Source organism: Diorhabda sublineata, chromosome 3 (assembly GCF_026230105.1).
Source record: "Diorhabda sublineata isolate icDioSubl1.1 chromosome 3, icDioSubl1.1, whole genome shotgun sequence".
Taxonomy (NCBI): Eukaryota; Metazoa; Arthropoda; class Insecta; order Coleoptera; family Chrysomelidae; genus Diorhabda; species Diorhabda sublineata.
Window position 1 is genome coordinate 31985871 of NC_079476.1, and position 21795 is coordinate 32007665.

General features: G+C 31.3%; 1 protein-coding gene across 1 annotated transcript; it reads right to left on the reverse strand.

Annotated features, from left to right (window-relative positions):
- Positions 1–1519: 1519 nt before the first annotated feature.
- On the reverse strand, positions 1520–21474 carry LOC130441305 (uncharacterized). Its single transcript, XM_056774922.1, has 6 exons — positions 20779–21474; positions 18351–19261; positions 17674–17777; positions 13015–13207; positions 7389–8032; positions 1520–3546 (listed from the first exon to the last, which is right to left on the reverse strand). Exons 1-6 carry the CDS (start codon positions 21203–21205, stop codon positions 2175–2177), a joined length of 3651 nt encoding a protein of 1216 aa, XP_056630900.1. The 5' UTR covers positions 21206–21474; the 3' UTR covers positions 1520–2174.
- Positions 21475–21795: the final 321 nt, after the last annotated feature.

Consider the following 21795-nt stretch of genomic DNA (forward strand, 5'->3'; position numbering starts at 1 on the left):
CCAAATTTTAATGTGAAAATCACTTAACATGAAGCAAGACAACGTGCAAGAAATTACATACAATTTCTTGGAATGGAAGAAAATATTGCTTACACGAATATTGTACGTTGCTCGACATTAGCAAGTCTCTTCCAATTGCATCATTGTCGCCACTAATCAAAATAGTCGGTTTATAGACTGCTGCCTTGCTTTTGGAGTCTGATGGGCAGAAAAGAGCGCCTAGGCGATGGTGGGCCAAGCCCTGGCCAGAGAGAATAAGGAAAAACGTAGTTATCTATAGAATTAGCCGAGAAAACATACAAAATCATATTTGAGAATGAACGAAGAAAAATTTGACAAACTCCTAAGAAAAATAAGAAATCCTTGGGAAGAGAAATAATATCAGCAGATCAGAAACTCATTTCTTCCTTGCAACTTGTACGCAATGATAATAGACACCAAACCGATAGTGTCGCAAATGCGGGATCTTGCATGAAACAATCAGTTGAACTTTATCTACGTATTCTATATACATATACTATACATTCCATTTAAATTGGTGCAGTTTGATGATTACAGGATGCTGTACCGGACCAACGAATATCGCGCAACCGGGCATCAGATTAGACGGGGTAACCGATTAAGTCAACAAAGATTTATAGTTACTTGAAGAATACTGAACATGCAACGGTCCGTCCAAATAAATATTTTTCGTCTTTTTCATTCCTAATTTTAAACTGTTAATTTTTATCAATAGTTTGATAACTCATATATTTGTAGAGCAGAGCCTTTTTTTCCTCGGGAACCCAAAGAAAGGTCCGAAAAAATTTGACGAACATCCTATGTAATCATTAATGAGAGGTAAAAAAAGCAGTAAACTTATATACAGAATATAGATTTTCATACTACAGAATAATTGACTATATTAATCGTGAAACATTTAAATAAAACATTAATAAGACTAAAATTATGGATGACTATAAAGCAACTTGTTCTTATTTTTCATATTCGGAAAAACTCTTCATGGGATATTTGTGGCTGTTCGACAGTACAAAGCAATTCAAAGTTAGGCTCAATATTTGACAATTTAAGTCTTGGATCAGGTTATGCATTTAACCCGTTTCTCTATTAATCTTTCAGATAAATATATTGTAATGTTTCTCCAATTTATTTCTATGATTTCTATTCGTGGGGTCGCCACACGAAACAATTGCCAAATTGAGAGCCGCCTTCCGTGAACAGTTCACATCACGTTTGGGGCCCTTCAAATGACCGCCTAGATCGTGTGATTTAACGCCTTTAGGCCTTGTGGGGCCCTGTTAAAGATAATGTCTACTAGAATAAACTACAACAATTGACACACTGGAACCCAATATTGAAGTATTTATTCGTGAAATACCGGCCGATACGTTGGTGTGCCAAAATTGGACCTTGCGCATGGGCTATCTATAGCGGGGCCCCGGTCAACATTTGCATGAAATCATCGTCAAACATTAAATTATACTAATAGTTCTATCGACTCCAATGAAGATTTCATCAATTTTTTCAAATTTTTTATTCAAAATAAAATCTTACACCTCTTAAAAAAATCACTGATTATAAAAAAATGTTTGTAATAAAGAGAATAGTATTTGATTACTTGAATAAGAATAAATTATAATGTATAAAATTGTTGATATTGATGAAGTATTTTGAAACGTAGTAAGTAAGAACGAATTGAAAATATTGAAATTTATTATAGATTTTTGTGGTTTTGTTTTGTTTTAAATTGCTTTCAATTTTAATAGCGTTTTAAAAAATCCGCCATTATCAATATTATATTCACGAACCCCCTATACAAACACTGTGAACCTCCAGGGGCGAACCACCGGTTAGGAATCACTGTTCTAGAAGATATTAAAATACAGGTTTACTTACGTTATTTAATGATGTTATCAAAGACATAAAACGACATTTTACAACTTTCTACTTATATATTTAAAATTCACGTGCTACCCTATTTGTATAATAGTTATATTTGAAATAAATTGGGTGTTTAAAATGAATCCAACCTTGGGGCTACATAATAAAGTAAATTAAAAAGAAAATGTTTGCTGTGTACTGCACTAAAACAGTTCATATATAATATTTTTCAAATTAACTTCATAATTATAAAAAAACTAATTCACATTCACTTTTTTCTACTACATTAGTGTTCAATTTACGGAATCGGTAATACTTTGTCTCCATGTCGCGTGGAAAGGTATTTTCAAAATTTTCACTCTAGTCGTGGGTAAATTTTGCATCAACAGTTTTTGTAAACTTGGCAAAGCCAAAATTTCCACTTGAGGTGGTTCTAGTGCGGGAGCTATTTCGTTATCTTTATCTAACAACAATGGTACCGGTTTTAAAACAGGTATACAATCGCCACTACCGGCTTGTTTTTTCTCTTTTTTCTCCTTGGGCTCTTCACATTGGTCGACAAATAGTTCTGTGACACGTAAAAGCTCGAGGGTTACTCCCCAGACAAAATGTGATAACGTCTTTTGCAATCGAAGTACTCCACCTAATACCATGTGATTAGTAGTGGCGCTTTGAGATATATAAGTAGGAATAATTAATAATTTCTTTATATTTTGACATGCACCTAATGCTTTATCGAAACCAGACTTAATGTCAAAATTAACCAACTCTAACTGATCCAATTGTTTCATTTGTTTAACAGCTTCCAGTATTTCAAAAGTATGGCAATTGCCTTGTCCTTTTTCGAGCCTCAATTTTTCTAGTTTAGTCAATTTTATAAGAATTTCTCCTCCAAAGTTTTTAGGAAAATCTGTACATTCTCCCAAATCTAATGATTCCAAATTCGTTAACTCTGCTATTACACCTAGATTCATCGAGTCCAAATCTCTTATTGATGTAAGTGAAAGGTGTTTCAAGCATTTCATGTCTCTAAGAGAGTCTATATTTGAAGTTAAAGTGAGTCCGGCAGTAGACTTTAACCTTAATTCTTTAATTTCTGTTAGAGATTTCAAAGGTTCGAGATTCATGCTTTCGCATCGAATAGTGATTGCATTCAAGACTTCTAAACGTGGATTTGATCGGGCAAGGTTTTCAACGACAGAAGCAGGACATCTGCATAATTCTATCCGTCTCAAAGTATCTACTTTTTCTATAGCTTTTGAAAATTCCGGCCAGATTTCATCACCTCCAGTAGGTAGAAGCATCTTTCTCAAATCCAAATGAATGGTACCATGTTTTTTCAAAGAATTAGCAAAATCCTCAAATCTATAAACCTGCGAATTTTTCATTCTGACAGTTTTCCAAAGCGCTGGATGACGTGCGATATCTCGCCACATCGTACATACACACCCAGCTCTCAATAAATCTGAAACTTTTAAATACTGAAAAACGTATAACAGCGTATTATAACCATATGACAGATTTTGGAGATAATTCTCCATAAATCTATTATCTTCTTTATCTTTTTCCTCCCCATTTGTAATGCTGCTTAGTTTGATAGTGCGTTTTTTCGTTGGAGTCCTAACCTCCGGATTAATAGGAGATGTTATTTTTTGTCGAGTATTTCTGTAACAAAGATATAAAACATTAATATTGACCTTTATTTCATGTTATCAAGTATATAAAATTTATCAATGGACAATCTAGATTTAGCAAGGTGTAAATTGGGGCATGTATAGCACGTGTCAAGTAGCGTGACAAGACTCTTACACGCTACACGTACTGCGTGGTGATTCCCATATTGAGACACGTGTTTTCAAATAGGAAACAGGAGATTTGAATTTGATTGGCAGTTCGCGACTGGCCGGCATCAAAAAGTGTCTGACATCTGTATCAGAAATTTAAATCATCTATAAATTTATTTTATCGAAGGGAAAAAACCGCGGACAATTAACAATTTTGTTCTCTTAGCGCCAGTATTAACTTTTCTACTGTCATTTTTTCGTAAAAAAATTAAGTCACCACACGTGTGGCACAGCCAACTGTGTCTGAGCTACAGCGGGACACGTCTGTGAGCTCACGCGTGTCGTCACTTTGCGTCAATGTATTTAATCTTGTAGATTAAAAAACTACGTGAAGTGCTGCGTCACCTCACATGTGCTATACGTGTCCTAATGTCCGTCTTGCCTTGAAGAATGGTTTATGGTTTTACTCATAAGTGGAATTTTTCACTAATAAAAAACAGTTATGGTTTACTTAACAACAGATAGGGTTATAAACAGAAAGGTGACTATAATATAGCGATACTCTTAATTTAATGATATGTGGTAAGTGATCTACCACAACTCTTTTGATTCTGATTCTGATTAGTACCACAAATGTAAAATATTTTTCTATCGGTTCATAAACAAATTTTTTACGCAATTTTATTACACATCCTATTTAACACATTTACACTTTCCTCACAGTCCAGAGCGGTCCTATGGACTGCACGACGTATTTTATTTCGAACTTTGTCCACGGCTCAAGGGACCGTATTTAAATGTGTTTTACAGTTTGGATGAACCGTCCTGGATTCTTGAATCATTTCCTTACACTTGGTCTATTTGTTTTTTTTCATGATTTTTTTACTGCACCCTTCACAATCTCTTCGCACCAAGTGACTTGGACCTTCTTCCTTCAATAGGCAACGGTTTTTTTTTTGTTTTGGCGTCTTTTGATCAGCAACATCCCTAGTTTCTTTCTTCATTAACTTTGCTACACTGATTTAGAAATCAGTAATTGCTATATTCTTTTATAAATAATATGGGCATTCATTATTTGTTTACCGTTCAATAGCAATTTTCCTATATCGCTTCAACGTTCTTCTCAAAGAAGTGTTGTAAGTTGATCATTTCATCAGACAGATCTATAGAAGATTTGCCTTCGTTATAGTCGACCACGGCTTAAAGCTTTACAACCATTAACTAGCGTCTTTCAATGCTTAATGTCTTATCAGCATGCTTTTTAGAAAACATTAACACGTCTCGCTTATCCTTACATTTAAATATTGTTACTCCTTTTACGCTTTTTTTTTGCTAGTAATTTCATATTTCTTCAGCTTCTTCTGCACAATGTCTATGAGTAGCCCTTTTTGCACTTTATATTATTTTTCCTTGGATCAACACCCCATATGAGGTGTAAATTGCAAAATTAAAACACTTGAACAAAGAACACAACCACTAAACGGCTCCTAAGAACAACAGAAATGCGGACTCTGAGATCAATAACAGGACATGCGTTACTCGATCGGAAGAAAAATGAAGAAATAAGGAACATGTGCGATATTCAGGATGTAGTAAGATGGGCAAGGAGCCACAGAAGAGAATGGAGAGACCATGTTGACAGAATGCCAAATGAACGGTTAGCAAAAGTTGCAAAGGAAAAGAAACCACAAACAAGGTGGTATGAAAGCTGGTCCTCAACATCCCAACTACTCCTGGCAAACCCTTGATGAAAATACAGGACCTAGTCCTAACGTAAGAAGAAGAAGAAGAACAAAGAGCACTACTATTAATTGATAACCCTCCAAGCCACCTAGCAAATTTATCAGACTTAACAACATGCATTCCAGTCGAAATGGTTTTATTGCCGCCTAAGGCAACTGCGTTATATCCAATTTTAAGGCTTGTTACTTGCGGCGAACATTTAAGCCGATATCTGAAAAAGCAGACGGAGAAGAGAAGCAATCAATAAGAGAATTTTGGATAAACTACAATATCATGAATGCTGCAGAAAACATAAACCTTGGAATGAGATAACAGAAAGATCTTTGAAAGGAGCATGGAAGAACATTCGGTCAGATTCAATTAAGAGTGAAGACATTGGAAGCTCTGTCGATATGGATGAACTAGTGGAAATAACGAAACGAAACCTGTTTAGATGAGGTACATGTGGAAGGCGTCGAAGAAATAGTTCAAGAAAGAACAGTTGTCTTTCTTATGACGGGTCCAAGGAATTAACTGAACAAGAAGAAAATAAAAATATTGATAGTAGTGATTTCGAAGAAGAGCAAAAAGAACTTTCGATGGTATTTGTAAAAAGGAGTTTGACCACTATAACTTAAATTATCAACAAATTTGTTGAAAATGATCCAAATTTTGACAGGAGTTCAAAAGCAAGACGGGGTGTTATAGATGCTTTATCCACTTATTAACAACGGAATGCAAAAGTAAAACGCACACTACATCAGATGCCTTCTTGATAAAAAGGGAAAAAATTTAAAACACACTATAATAGACTAAATGATCTGACTGACTTGAAATTTTATTAGCTTCTATAAGTATATTCGTTTATTTGTTTTTATTTTTGTGAGAAATAAATGTTTGGTTTTATTTCCATTAAAAAAAATCATTATTAAATGTAATATCTAATCAATTTTCTATATATCTTCCTTTAACCCTATTATTTACATATTAAGATATCCTCGTTAAGCAGGGTCTTACTGTATTTGATAAAACTTTGAAAACTATTCAATTTTATTCCCCTATGAGAGCCTATTTCAATTTTTAAAGTTATGGTAATGAATAATTACAAAACTTTGTTGCATTTATTAAAAAAGGTGAGATATTAAAGGACAGGAAAGTTTTACTAGATAAATATCAGCAATTCCGAATATCGATTGTATACCGGAAATAACAGATAGGATTGTGGGAATACTAGAAACGTTCTGTATATATAATATTACTTGCCATTCAATTTATCATCGTATACTAGCATTTCTTATATTTATATTTAGTTTTTTTTGGACTACTACAGTTTTGAAATTAATATTTTTGGATAACTGTTCCGTTTGTGATAGTAGTTCATTCTTGGACCATAATTTTATGATTACGTAGAATTAATATCCAACAAATTTCCACTACTTTAACCAAAGTCGTGAATTGAGTTGAAGATATTAAATCCATGGTTGAAATATAACACATTTAAATCTGCCAGTAATCCTTTTCTATTCTTCTAATGAAGAATTAAGCAGAATCATTGCCTAACAAGAAGACGATACCTTCAGTAACTTCATAATTTTGGTTTTCTCAATTAGTCTCGAGTATTCTAAATCTGTTCGATTGGGGGTTATAATCAACTCCCAATCTTTATTATTATATATTTATTACTTATTAATATTAGATCAATTGAAAGTGAAATCAATTTCAAACGTTGCCGTTCTTCTACAACCGGCAGAATTAATCCCAGCCCCTTCTCACAAAAAACCAACATGATAATTTATAAAAAGATAAACTTTTTGCATCAACTTCAAGATATTAATTTACTAAATTTTTAAGGTAATTATTTTTTGAAATATAAATGTGTTAATTACTTTGGAAACATCCAGATGTACCTACTAGATATTTTCATTTGAAATTTTATTAAAAAATGCGCTTCCAATAAAAATCTATCGATATAAAGCTCTATAAGAAATCTATGGCACTCACTCTGCCTTAATATCCAGCAATATTCCACTTCTACCGTCTCCAAGTGCGGATTCAGCAATTCCGCTTTCTTCAACAAAATTGTCAATTTCCATAGCTACGGCGGTTTGCGAATTTTCAGGCTTAGACGGAGAATCTGGTTCATTTTTGATCTCAAATAGCTGATTCGAACCTAAACTAGCAGAATCTAAATTAATGGGATTTTCTTCCACACTAGTTACTGCTGCTGCAGCTAATCTAGGAGATACAGAAATAAAATTTTGTTTGGGTATCACAAGAAATTTTCTACCGGCTAAATATTCAACATACTGTGGTCGGGGTGTACCCACATCGTTCGACGTTTCGTTAACCTGATGAGTATTATCAATTATTTTTGAATTATGGGGCAACCAAGTCGTTAAAGAACCTACCAAAAATGATTCTTCATCATTATTTTTTAATTCGTTACAAGATTTAGATTTTGGAGGTTGTGTTAAATGTGTTATCGGTTCATTAAGTTTGGGTATTTTTTGAAGTTTGGGCGGGGGTAAAGATATAGCCTGACTTCCAGAGGATTTTAGGCTATTAATTGGTGTTAGAGGAGGTAAGACGCTTAAAACTGTAGCAGATGACTCTGATGTTTGTTCTTGGCCCTCCAGGTGACAGTTCTGTAGAACAACAAACATTGTATTACTTTCAGTTGCATTAAACGAAACATGCAGTGAGGATTTCTTCAAAGCAATCTCAAATAACAAAATAAACATTTAAGAAATGATAAACAAATTTATGTTTCAAAAAAACTAAATAGCAATAAATTTATCAACCTTTAGTACGAGGACCGTTTTTTTCAACTTCCTTTAGGCTATAAATAAAAGAAAAGTTCGTATAAAACAATAATTTTATTACCAAAAGATTGGTACACTTACGTTTACTTTTCGACATAATCGCCGAAGAGATTGAGACAATTGTCAATATGTGGACAAACTTTTCAATACCATCTTCAAGGAAAGTTGCCGCTAGTGGAGCCTAACCTTTCAGTAACAATAGAGTACAAAACAGACCTCGAAACTTTTGGAAATTCCTTAGACAAAGCAGTAATGGTGAATCGGCGGTTTTATTCAACAATTCTGTCAACTCAACAAAACGTTGAACCAGGTCATCTGAAACGACAGATTTGCGTACTTGGTCCCCTTCATCATGCACATCATTACGGCCATCTTTAAACTTTCGACACCATTCACGCACAACACCAACACTCATGAAGTTTTCCCCATACACACCACTCATTCTTCGATGGATTTCTGCAGCACTATGTCCTTCAGCCTGTAGAAAACGAATTACACTTGGCGAGAGCATAAATGATGGCGGAGATGTTTACGTGGCTGTAGCACAACGCCGACTGACTCCTGAATGTCAACAATCGCGGAGTGTGCAGTGCGAAAGCTTTACAGTCGCCTACAGCGCATGACCGCGTAACGTCTGAACGGAGTGATCGGAGGTTGAAAAAAAAAACGGCCCTCGTATATAGTAAACAAAAACGTTTCTGACTCTAACGCATTTTGAGTAAGGTAAGTCAACATCCTTTTTAGATTGGTACCTAAGGATTTTATTTAACATCAACTTTAGTAACATTTGGTCGATTTTTTTCTAATTAATTTTGTATTTTTCGCACATCTGAATTCCTTCAACGAACAAGGTTAAAGGACAACTGTTTTTGTTATCAGCTAGATCAGCTAGCTATACTGCTCCATCTGTTATACCACAATTTTCCCACTTCTCAATGTGTCGATAAGGATTTATTAAATTTATAAACTATTTACTTTTTTCATACTCCTCAACAAAACTGACTAGAAAAATGTGCATTTTGATTAGTAATAAACTTTTCATTTAAAAATATTGAAATCCTCTACTGCAAATAAAACTCGATTTGTTGTATGGGTGGGTTGTGCAAGTGTTGTCAGTTAACCGACTGAAAATTGGTTTTATTTAATTTTATATAAAAAATAAATATTTTAAATTGACAACCATGTTACTATCAAGACTGAATTATTCCAGTGTATTTCCAGAGGCAGAGCTCTCGTCCCTATAAAACTGAAAACTAAATTTAGTAGAGATATAAGAATGGAAGAAGCAGTTGGATGACAAGTGTCAATATATATATACAGAGTGTTTCCAAATCGCACCTTACTTTGTTTCCATGGGTGATGGTTAGAAATTCCCTAATTTCGATAAGATTAGTCCTGATCTAATTATGAAGAAATAAGAGAATGCTTCCAACATAGCTTGGATAATATTTATATTGAACTATTATTTAAATATTTCAAATTTTTATTCTCTTTAATACATACTAATAAAAAATAAAAACGGAACGATTTTTGTCTAATCGATTATGAAACTTTTTTATAATCATTTTTATTATATACCAAAACTAGAAAATAGAAATAGTCCAGTAGATTTATAGTAGCGGCAAAATTTCATATCAAATATCACTGTTAGTCTATAACTAAAAGAAAATCCACTCCTCCAAAGTATAATAAATGATCACTGTACTTATTAGACTATATAGGGTGTCCCACGACGAGTTAAAACTATCTGATTATGGCAAAATACTTATAGTAAAATCATGAAAATTTCTACGTTTGGGTTTTCGGATACGATTTTTTCAACTAAAATATTTTCAAAGATGGCCAGCAGAACCGGAAATCGAATGTCACTTTGTTATTTAAATGTAACACCCTGTATATTAATACATTTTTTAAATCTACGTGAAATTTTAGTATTCTTTTGTCTAAAAACTTTTTTCGAAAAATGCATATTTTTTGGATTATTAATTTTTTTGTGAAAAATTTGATCGTTGCAGACCCTAATAAACTATTTTTTTTGCGAGGATACCCTCAAAGATATGAAAATGGTTTCTGTTCGGTTGCTTTTAGCAAGGTCAGACGTATATTGAATCTATGTTGAAATATTTTTCATTCTATACAGGGTGTGTATAAAAAGTGTTCAAAATTTAACTTCATAAATATCAAATTTCTTTATTTTTTAAATAGAACCACCCGGATTTTTCTATTTTAATGCATTCAGGGGTGTATACTTTCCTATACCTAAGATTTACCGTTATCCAGATAAATTGTAAATTTTTAGAGATGCAGATGTGGTCTAAATTTTATTTACAAGCACTAAGAAATAAAAAAAGTATTTTTCTTTATCTTATAACTCGTCATGGGACACCCTGTATAAATACAGAATTTCAATAGAAATACTGTCACACCATAGGATGTTGCCTGATAGTGAGAATAGGGAATGTAGGAAGTTAGGTTATGCCTTGCTAGTTTAGAACATCAAAAATAAATCCAATACTTGTATTTAACATTCTACAGTTAGAAGTTAAAGATGTTTACGAACAATATTGATGAAACTTTTATGTTATAATAAACTATACAGTACTATGTTACAGTACGTCGAAACAGGACAAATATTTAGTCTAGGAAACGAAACATTTTGGATCGCATTTTTTCGTTCTGTTTGGATTTAATTGAAATTTTCGCAGAAGGTAGGGAATAGCCCAAGGATTATTTTCTATATCATGTCACCGCACGTTAAAACATTGGGGGTGGTTGCCACCCCTCCTCGGGGTGGAATTTTTTTCACATTCTGACTGCAGGAATCGATAGAAAAAGTAATTCTAAGAATAAAATGTTGTTAACGTTTTCTTCGTAAAATTCATATTTTTCGGTTTTTTTGCGGTTGAAAGGAACAGTTTTTCGACGAAAAAATAGACATTTTTAAATGTTTTTTGCGAATAACTCGAAAAATTTGCTTTTTATCTTAAAACCCGTAGAGCAAAATTGTAGCTTTTAAAAAGACAAACGAAATTTAGAATTTTTCTACGACCAACACGAACCGGGATATTAATGGTTAGTTTTTTCGTTGAATACATAATTTGAAAGATTTTTAGCGACAAGGCCAGAGTCAGTGAGAAGTGTGATCAGTGCGTTAAACATGAGTCAGTTTGTTGTTTCCAGCGTTTATCGTCGTTGCCGGTAACTTTTATAGAGGTCACGGTTCCGGAAGAAAAAGGTGCACATCCAAGAGAGATGACCGGTTTATTGTTAGCACATAGCTGAGAAATTGAGTCATCCTTGTTCAAACCTAACAAGTACTCAGAGAAACACGAGGAGTGTCTGGAAAGTCAGAAGAAGACTTAAGGCAGCTAGCTTTGAGCCAAAAAGGCCATCTAATGGCTCCACATTAAGTTCAGTCCACCTATGCCAGAACACTGGGGAAGAGTCTGCAGGAGACCTGGAGCAACATTTTCAGTTTTAATTATTTCAAAATGCAGCTTTTTGGCTTTCCAGTGATCTTCAAAACATTTTTTATGGATCCACCATGGATTTGTTCGAGATATATGTTTCTTATCTACCTTAAGTAAAAGTATCTAATAAAGGGTTTCACAAAGTCACAAAATGAAGCTATTTTCGAACCAGAGACGAATAAAAAAATGAAAAAAATCATCACTGGACGACATAAAGTACATTTTTTGATAATTAAAACTTTCATACACTGAGATTGAAGTGATATCCAAAAAATTCAAAAATCTTTAACTGTATGTATCAAAAATTTTGGGATTATTCCCTTTTGAAAAAATTTTTAGTGTATGAAAGTTTTAAACATTTCGAAATGCAGCTTTTTGGCTTATTAGTGATCCTCAAAATATTTTTTTTTTGATCCACCATAGATTTCTTAGAGAAATATGTTTCTTATCCATTTTAAAGAAAGTACCTAATAAAGGGTTTCACAAAAGTCACAAGACGAAGCAATTTTCGAATCAGAGACGAATAAAATATGAAAATGTCTGGTCCCCATTGGACGATATGAAGTTCATTTTTTGATGATTAAAACTCTCAAACACTGGGAAGGTTTTGATACGAACTGATATCCAAAAAACTCAACAATCTTCAACTTTATGTATAAAAAAGTTTGGAATTATTTATTATTCCCTTTTGAAAAAATTTTTAGTATATCAGAGTTTGAACCATTTCAAAATACAGCTTTTTGGCTTGTTAGTGATCCTCAAAACATTTTTTTACATCCCTTAAAATTTATCGATCCACCATGGATTTTTTCGAAACATTATGTCTAAAAAATGAAAATAATATACATAATGTTTAGAAATATGCAAAATGAGTATCTGCTAAGGTCTCAACTATCCATCATTATTTTATTTTGATTTAGTTGTCCATTTGAAGGTTAAGATGTAATCAAAAAACAGTTATCCAGCACTAGAACCTTATTTATTTCATCCCTTTATTAGCTACAATATTTCCTAATATTAACCTAGAGCCACTTTAATAGAGCCCAGATTCTAGCATCCCCTTGAATTACTATCTTTTAGTTTAAAATTTCAAGAAGATGTGTAGTAGAAGAAGTGTAATACTTAGAGATTCATAAATTTCTCAATTAAATCAAACTTAACAATCTTGTACATCTCATAGTTGTTTTTTTAATTTGGTAAATATTAATATTTATTCGCCACTGAATGGTGTAATTGATGAATATTCAAAGTGTAGTGGCTGAGAAAAATTATGGTTAATTCGACTGTCCACTTGCCTATAACCCACCCACATCATTTTAAGGGATAGTACTATACCTTGCAAATATATGGTAATGAAAGATGTGGAGCGTAGCCCACACATTCATGATGATAAAGGCATAAGCATATCTGGCACTGCAACGTAGGTATTATACCATGTACACCTTTACAACGAATTGAACACGGTTGATATGGTTTATTAGGATCGGCTAAGCTAATTTCTTCACTGTGCTCATCTTCTCCTTCAAAACTACAATATGTTATCATGTAATAGGGAATTAAGAAGTTACGGAAAAATAAACGAACTATTTTTGTGTGCTTGGATCGATCTATAGTTACGAATGGGGAGAATATATGAAAAAACAAATCAAAATTGATTCATCGATTTCACTGCTTTATCTACTTTTTTAATTATACAAGATTTATGAACAGTAATACTTTAGTGGTTTGTATGGTATTAATTTAAATATCAATGTAATTAAACATAGAGAAGAGTGGACATAAAAGATTTGTAAAGCAATACTAATAAGTTAGAAGCGACAAAAAGTTGTATTACAAGGAAAGAAAAATAAAGAAATATTGATGAAATTGAATTTATGATATATTGGGGCCAATAATGAAAAAAAAAATAGATAAGAATTCAAGTATTTTTTGTTTCTTTTTTCTGAAAAGAAATTGACATATTTCTTTTTTAATAACAACATGATATTTTGATGGGGAATTGTTCTTATATTAAAAGTTCCAATGTACCAATAATTGAATTATTAAGAATAATAATAAAACAGCTGTATGAACATGTTCACTTATTTTGTCCCATCGGTCACAATTTCAAAATTTTATTTTATCATCACTATCAAAATTATCTGTTTATTATTGTGAATGAATGAATATTTGCACATTTGCACACATAAAATAATTAACTTGAAATAAATGAATCGTTTATTTTTAAAGTGGCACAAGTCACTATGTTTTAAAATTGATATATTTAAGGTTTCACATATTTTTTAAAATATTTATGCTTAATTTCGAGAAAATTTACTTGCATTTGTTATTTCAGAATACTTATATTTTCCTCGGTAGAAATAATTCTATACAGTTATTGAAAAAACTCTAATTTTCATTACAGTGAAGTGACTTTCAAAATAAATGGTTTAGAAAAGTTATGAACTTTATCTATTTTGTTTCAATATGGTGTTTATAGAGAAAATTCATTTACTTAAATTGGTGAATAAATTACATATATAGGATGAGTCATAAGGAGCTTTTATCATATGTAGAGTTCCCCATGAGGCTACTAAAAAGTGTCGACTCTTTTTTATAAATTTACAGGGTAATTGTGAAATTGGCCATAAATTTTAATTGGCTAGTGTTTACACAGCTCATATGATTTTTTTCATGATGTAGTACTCCACTATCAAACATTAGACTGGTATTAGCTAAACTTGAAATTCCAAGACCGGCTTTGGAAAAATCAATTTAGGGATTTGTATTGAATATTACACCCTGTAGAATATTTTTTTAATGCAATAAGGGATTTTCAAACTACATAAATAACCAATGAAAACGACATATGCCATAAATTGTCGCACTTCCAATCAATTTTTAGTGAACATTTTATTGCAAATTTTTTTAAAACAAAGAGGTACCGTTAAATTGTAATAAATTTCATCATTAATTCAATATTTTTGATTCTGAAGTATGCCACATGCAAAATAAATGGCTCATATGTTGTTTTATCTAAAATTTGTCTTTGGATACAAGAAGACAAAAGAAAGATATTTTCACTGATATATCCAGTTAAATTTATTTAATTAATAATAACTAAGAAATGAACGTTTTGTATAAATATTAACAAGTAATTTGTTAAATTAAGTATTTCCCTAGAAGCCATGACGTATTTCTTTTACATTTTTTAAAGTAGTGAAATAATACATAAGTGAAATGTCCCCAAAGTCACAATGGAATGTTCATACGCAGACGATGTAGTAATCCTTTCAACATCGGAAGACGAGCTTAAGGAAACCTGTAAAGCCTTCATAGAAATGGCAGAGACAGTTAATCTATGGGTCAATGAAGATAAATCAAAGTTCATGATAATGTCAACACCAAAAAGGAAAAAAGCAATTAGAATTTTGTCAATACAACTGAACGAGGAAAACGCAATGAGCTTAGAACAAGTTCAAAGTTATGTATATCTTGGGGTGGTTATCAAGGACAACGGTGACGAGAGAGAAAATCTGGAAGCGAGGATGACAAGGGGAAGTGGAATTATAAATGAACAGCTGAGAGATGTACAGTTATATCTGTATAATATATTTATACATTGTTTAGTTGAATAAGATGGATTATTTGATCCCTTATTGGGATAGGGTTTTGTTGGGCGTTGTTTTTATCTTTATTTTTTCTAATTACAGAAATTTTGAATACCCAAATAGTGGAGTGGAATCTAGTTTATCATAATTTATCCACACGTTATATTAAAATTAATACTGCTAAATTAGAATCAGTTAATGATATTATATTGGTATTTATCTTTCACAAAATATTTTTCAAAGCTATATATTCATATGAAAATTTCTAAAGAGGTAGTGGTGAAAAGCATTTTTATTTGATTGATTGATCAACTTCAACAAACAATAGATTTTCATAAAGGCCCTTATCGTACAATTTAGCTGCTTAAGAATATTTCATTTCTACAAAGTCTGAATTAATAACTGTTCACTATTTATAATCAAAAATCGTAAACTAATTTAAATTAACTCCTCTGTTCTTTCAGCAGTCTCAACTTGTGTAAAGCTGCATGGGTATTATCAATATTATCCTTCTATTCTCCTTAAGTCCTCTAATGTATCCTTATTTTCTTCCCGATTATTATGGTTATCAGTTTAAGAAAATAATTTTTCAATAATGATGAGGGCTTTGTACTATACATACTATACAATTCTTCCTCTTCCCTTTTTTCTTTCACTAATGCAATCTATTATTGAATGTTTGCAATAACATTTTACATTATGTCTCTATTCCTTGGGGCTAGTATTAACGACTGTCCATTGTCTGATATTTCACAGCCAACACATTTTCCTTTTTCCGACTTCTCTCCAGCCTAAATTAACAGTTGCAGGAATTGATATTTCGTATTTCGAAGTAGATACCCTCAGTATACTGTTTTCCTCTATTTAATAATTTTAAGCTCTTGTTTGTTAACGTGTCTTAGTATTTCTTCATTTGTTAGTATAGTTATCTAGGGAACTTTAAAAATTCTGCAATATATCTACATTTTGAGAGCTTCTAGTTTATTAATTCTATCTATATTCATAGAGAAGCACCTACCCCACGTAGCATTTGATGAATCTTAATTATAGTTAAGGTCAAAATTGGTAAACACTTTTCAAAGTCTCAGAAATGCCTGTCGAGCTTGTTCAATGTGGCATTTTATTTCTTTGTCTGATATTTAGTCTTCAGAAAGCCATATGTCCCAATACTTAAATTTGATTACTCTTTCTATTAACCTCGCATTAAATGTTATACTAGAATTTTTGAACATATTGCAGTTTCTAGATAAGATCATGTTTATATTTGAACCCATTGTTTTTGTTTATTTTCCTACTTTATTGATCAATTGTTGTAGGTTCGATAAGTTATCAGCCATTAAGACTGTTTCATCAGTATTCTGATATTATTAATCTTCACCCCATTAACCTTAATTCCAATCTCCAGGTCCTCAGGAGCCTCCTGAAAGCTCGTCTACGAATAAAAATTAAACAGGTGAGGAGGACACAGCACACATCTTTGTCTTACTCCACTTCTGATTTATATTGTATTTCATTTTATTTTTTTGCATTGTATTAATAAATGGTGTAATTTTATTTTTTATATACATGGAAATAATATAAAAGTAATGAAATTCTCAATCTATTTTTGAGTTTTATTTGTTATGCTGGAACATATACCTCCAACATAATAATATATGCAAATGATTAGTCATTTTGATTAAATATTTTTGACAAATATTGAAAGCTAATCGTGTGGTTAGGCGACCTAATAGATGAGGTACATATCATCAAAGATTAAATTTCTTATTCTTCGATTTTTAGTAACCTAATTGATAATTTTGTTATAGTGTGCAAAGGTAATAAAGCTGACTTACTGAATAAAGGGTGTTTCCAAAGTTATCTGAAATTCTGATTCTTCATTCAGTTTTAATACGAATAGATTTCAAGAATGTTATTTCCTTAAGAAATCAATTACTTTCCTTCGTGTATCATTTCATGTAATATTTTTACAAGAAAACAAAACAAACTAGAAATATTGAATGGCAAATGACAAACTATAGGTGTAATAAGGAATGAGTGCATTAAGAAAATAGTGTATTGGAAAAACTGAATATTTTGTATTGCTATTAGGTTGTTTAAAAAGGAGGAGGGAAATGGATGAAAACATATTAATTTGTTTGGTAGATTGCATTTTAATTCCTAGGCTGTAGTTTACCCAGTATAGAATGCATTTTTTTAAACAATTATTTAAATTGATACTGGTTAAGGGTACTACATAAAAATGCAATCAACCAAATATCCAATTCAATCCAATCCGATAAGTATAAACATGTGGTGCAGAAATTGCTACTTGACCTTTGTTTGATTTCTACTTTCAAAAATTTACTAAATCATATATGTAGATTATACTGGAAACATGAATATTTTATACAAAATTACTTACCTCGAACTTCTAGTATTCTTTTGAGTAACTTTGGGAGACATTACAACTTCCATTTTTTCCTCCTCAGTTTTCTCAGGCTTCAATGGTTCCTCATTCATTGGAACCTTTTGAAAATAATAAAATTAGTTACATGACATTTATATTGAAGCATAAGTGACAGATGAATAAACAATCCAATAACAATTGTCTTAATTTTAAATAGTACATCAACATTTTATGACATCCTAAGTGCTGTTTTTGTTAAAGAAACATCTACCAATTAAAAATTGTAACATATTTATTTTTATATGCACTTAATAAATGACTGGAAGCAATTAAATACTAATTTGAAAGGAACAAACTATGAAAATTTAAGTAGAAATGATAAACCGATACTACTAAAATTAATTTCTTCGTCAGACATTGAATTATACAGGATGAAATAGAGAACATAAATGTTACTAAATTAAGATAATTAAGGGGCTATCTATCACCTGTTTAAACTTAAACAAAGATAAAAACTATCTTATTTGTAGGAACTTTAAGCAAAGATTACAATTAATTCAAAATGGTTTTTTCAGTATAATAATGTTCAGTATATGGAAATCTTTCAATTTGAAAGTATGGATCTGCATTAAAAATAACACTTTTTCAAATTAAGTTTTCTTAGTTTGAAAAATAGGAGATACAAAACTCACCGTAATGTTACTCTTCCTGGAACGTCTTTTAGGTGGAAGTTTATCCATTTCATTCAAATTTCGTTTAGGTTTGATTCTCCCATGACCTCTAAGTCTTTTAAGTGAAACTTTCGATCTTATAGGTTTGGAACCTGTCATAATGCCTCTTACTTTGGTGCTTGCAAACTTTGATTTTGCAGCCTTTGTAATGTTTATCTTTGGATTAGTCAACATTTTGCTAGTCAACTTTTGATTAACCAACTTTTGACCGGCTAATTTTTTGTTAGTCAATTTTTGACTGGTCAATGTTGAAGTAGTTGGCTCACTGCTGTCTAATTTCGAGTATTTTGGTGACTGTATAGTATTTTTCAAAGAGTTTACATGAACTTGTTTATCCTGGGAATCTGACACTTTCCCTTTAGCATCTCGTATTATTTCTTTTCCTGGATCATCAAGGCCTATGGCATCTTTAAAAAAAGAAAAGTTATCTATTGTTAGATCGGTGTTTGTTAAATATTCAGAAACCTCTCTTCTAGACCTAACTTTTTTTCCTTCTGGAGTGTAATAGTAAATATCACCAACTCTACTTTTGCTTTCATCATATATGCCTCTCCAAACTAACTCCCTTCTCCAGCCATATTGGAAAGGTTTCAAATATTTTGGATCTGATAGATCAGTGGATAATTTTGTTCTTTTTAATTGAGGACTCGAGTTTCTAGAAGTTGATGAACCATAAGAGGGACTTAATCCTACTTCTTCTTTTATCGAAACATCTGTATCATTTCCATTTTCTGGTATATGTAAAACAGATTTCTTATTGTATGTAGGTGATGCAATAATGTCACTGTATCGTTTGTTTGGTATTCTAGCTCTCTTCCCCTTGCCTAGAGATTCAGAGCTACTGACAGGATAAAGATCTGGTTCAAGTTCTTCTATATAAAAAAAAACATTTTTCTTTATTTATATCAAAATATGGAACTTTCATAAATATGTTTAGGAAAGATTAACATTAATTTAGTTTATTATGTATAATAATCAATTTAGTTCTATTAATATAGCAAGACCAAAAGAGTAGAAATAATTCAAACATACATAAAGAGAATAGGATAAGAATAAAAAATAAATAAATAATAATAGGCAAAAATTGGTGCCTGAAAGTTTGCTGTTGTTAAAGAAATTTAAGAGGTGACTCAAAAAAGACAAAAAAATGAGATATTTCATTGTGAAACCAGTCAGAATTATTTGTTGATAGTGAGGAGACATAGCATAATCAAAATCCATTCCAATGGAACAACGGTAAATTTTAGATGTTACATTGAGGTACTGGAGCATTTGTGAGACAATGTGTAAAGAAAGAAAAATGAGCAAACATCTATCTTTTTCATTATGACAATGCACAAATCTCTCTTGATTCATTTTCAGAAAGGACTTCAAATTTAATCTCATATATGCAAGTTTTTTCAATATTAAAATTATGTAATAATAACATCAATCTCTAGTAATTCAAATGTAAACAAAGTTTGTTTTGTGTGGAACCCAGTCATTAAAAAATATCTATGTGACTTCACCAATAACATTCGGATGATTTGATTTTCTCAAAATCTTTAGTCATGGAACTAAAATAAATTAAGGAGCATTATAGAGCTATTTTCATTTTTGATTTAGATTATGTAAGAGAGTTTCTACCAAGCAGATCTGTTCTAATTCATTATTTTACATATGTAGGCAAGAATTTAGCAAAAACTTTATTTTGAAAGCATTCTGTATGTTGCATGTAGCAACTAAAATTGATTATAAAAACCAAAATGATAACAATGAATAGATTGGTATCATATATAAATTTCAGGGTTAATATTGGTTAAGAAAAATTGGTCAATAGTAGAAGTTTTCCAAAAAAAATACATCAACTCTGCCTTAATATCATTTGTAGATAAAAATCTATTTAATAAGAAATGACAAGTTAAGTGGTACACATATACTATAGAAAAACCCAAAACATTAAAAAATCTATAGGACAATTAAATTTTGATAATGCAATTGAGCATTTAAATATCCATAGCAGAATTATAAACCAAAATAATTCAAAATGCTGGAATCAATTTTTTTGCCAACAGAACTGAACATATTATGACCTACTTATTTAGAAAGTATTTAAATGCACTGGCTTTCAGATCTCTTATCTTTTTAATAACCTTACAATGCATAAAACTGCAGCATAATGGCTAATAATTGACAGGTTTTCATTATATTTCTAACTGAAATGTACAAGTTATTTAATTTGAATATACATACTTATAATTCAACAAATAGTATATGAAGCATAATGAACATATTTACCTATATTAGAATTCATTTTTCTAATGCAAATATATTTATTTAATAAAAAATGTTTCATTTTAAAAACTAAACTGCGTATATAACAAGTTTAACAAAAAATCCTGTTATTTACCTTTTATTGTTACTGAGGGATCTAATTGTGACGTTGTAACACTTTTTTTTTCTTTTTCACTTGATTCGTTATCAGTTTGCATTGCCTCGAATGATTTTAGTTTCCTTCCTTTAGGAACTTTTTCTTTGGGATTATCTATAATTGCCTTACTGTTTGTTACTTCTTCATCTGTTGTTACATCTTTAACAAGTTCAGATTGTTTATTTATAGGGCTTGTTTCCATTCCTACCGCTAGTTCCGCATCTTCTTTCTTAACTTGTTGATCCTCTACACTTTTACATGTGCCCGTTTCGTTTGATTCTACTTGTTCTCCTTTTGCTTTTGTTAAACTTACATTATTTCCATTTAAATTGGTATTTATTTCTGTTTTGTCAGATTCTGAAGTTCTAGATTTGGACCTTCCACGTGTTTTTTTTATGCTCTCCATATTAATAAAACTCAATGCACACTTTCAACAAACCATTTAACATACAAGCTCATCCTTGGAATTACCATCAATTAGCTCTAAGAAGACAAATAAGCACTGTTTATAAGAACAGTCTCTAGTTCATGTATAATAATAATTTAAGCTTAACCAACATGTAGAATGTTACACTTTTTACTTAACATTTTCCGTTTCTCGAAAAAATTGAAATGTTTCCAAAAATGTAATACAAGAAAATGGCAGTCCAGATCAAACATCAAACTATGAATGACGCTGTCAGAAAAAAAACCGCCAAACACGGTCGCCAACCTTCTCTAAAAGGGTTTTGCTATATTATATAGATCATCAGTTAAATTAGTATGGTTTTATATAGTATTTTCAAAAAATGCAAAATATTCAATAGCTGTGAATATTTGAGCTCAACTTCTGCTGATCGTATCAATTAATTAAATCAATAGTAAATATAAAACACATTCTACTAGAAACAATTTATTGAGGGCAGTCAAAGCGTATATCTGAAAAGTCAATGAAATTAAAATTTACACCTAGTTATTCAACATTTTTCTAGGTTTGTGGTACAAATTGGATAGTAC

Coding starts and splice junctions, on each gene's coding strand:
- LOC130441305 (XM_056774922.1), bottom strand. CDS start 21,205: ATGGAGAGCATAAAAAAAACACGTGGAAGGTCCAAATCTAGAACTTCA. Junction 17,778..18,350: donor CCAGGAAGAGTAACATTACG/GTGAGTTTTGTA, acceptor TATTTTCAAAAG/GTTCCAATGAATGAGGAACC. Junction 3,547..7,388: donor TTGCTGGATATTAAGGCAGA/GTGAGTGCCATA, acceptor TCTTTGTTACAG/AAATACTCGACAAAAAATAA.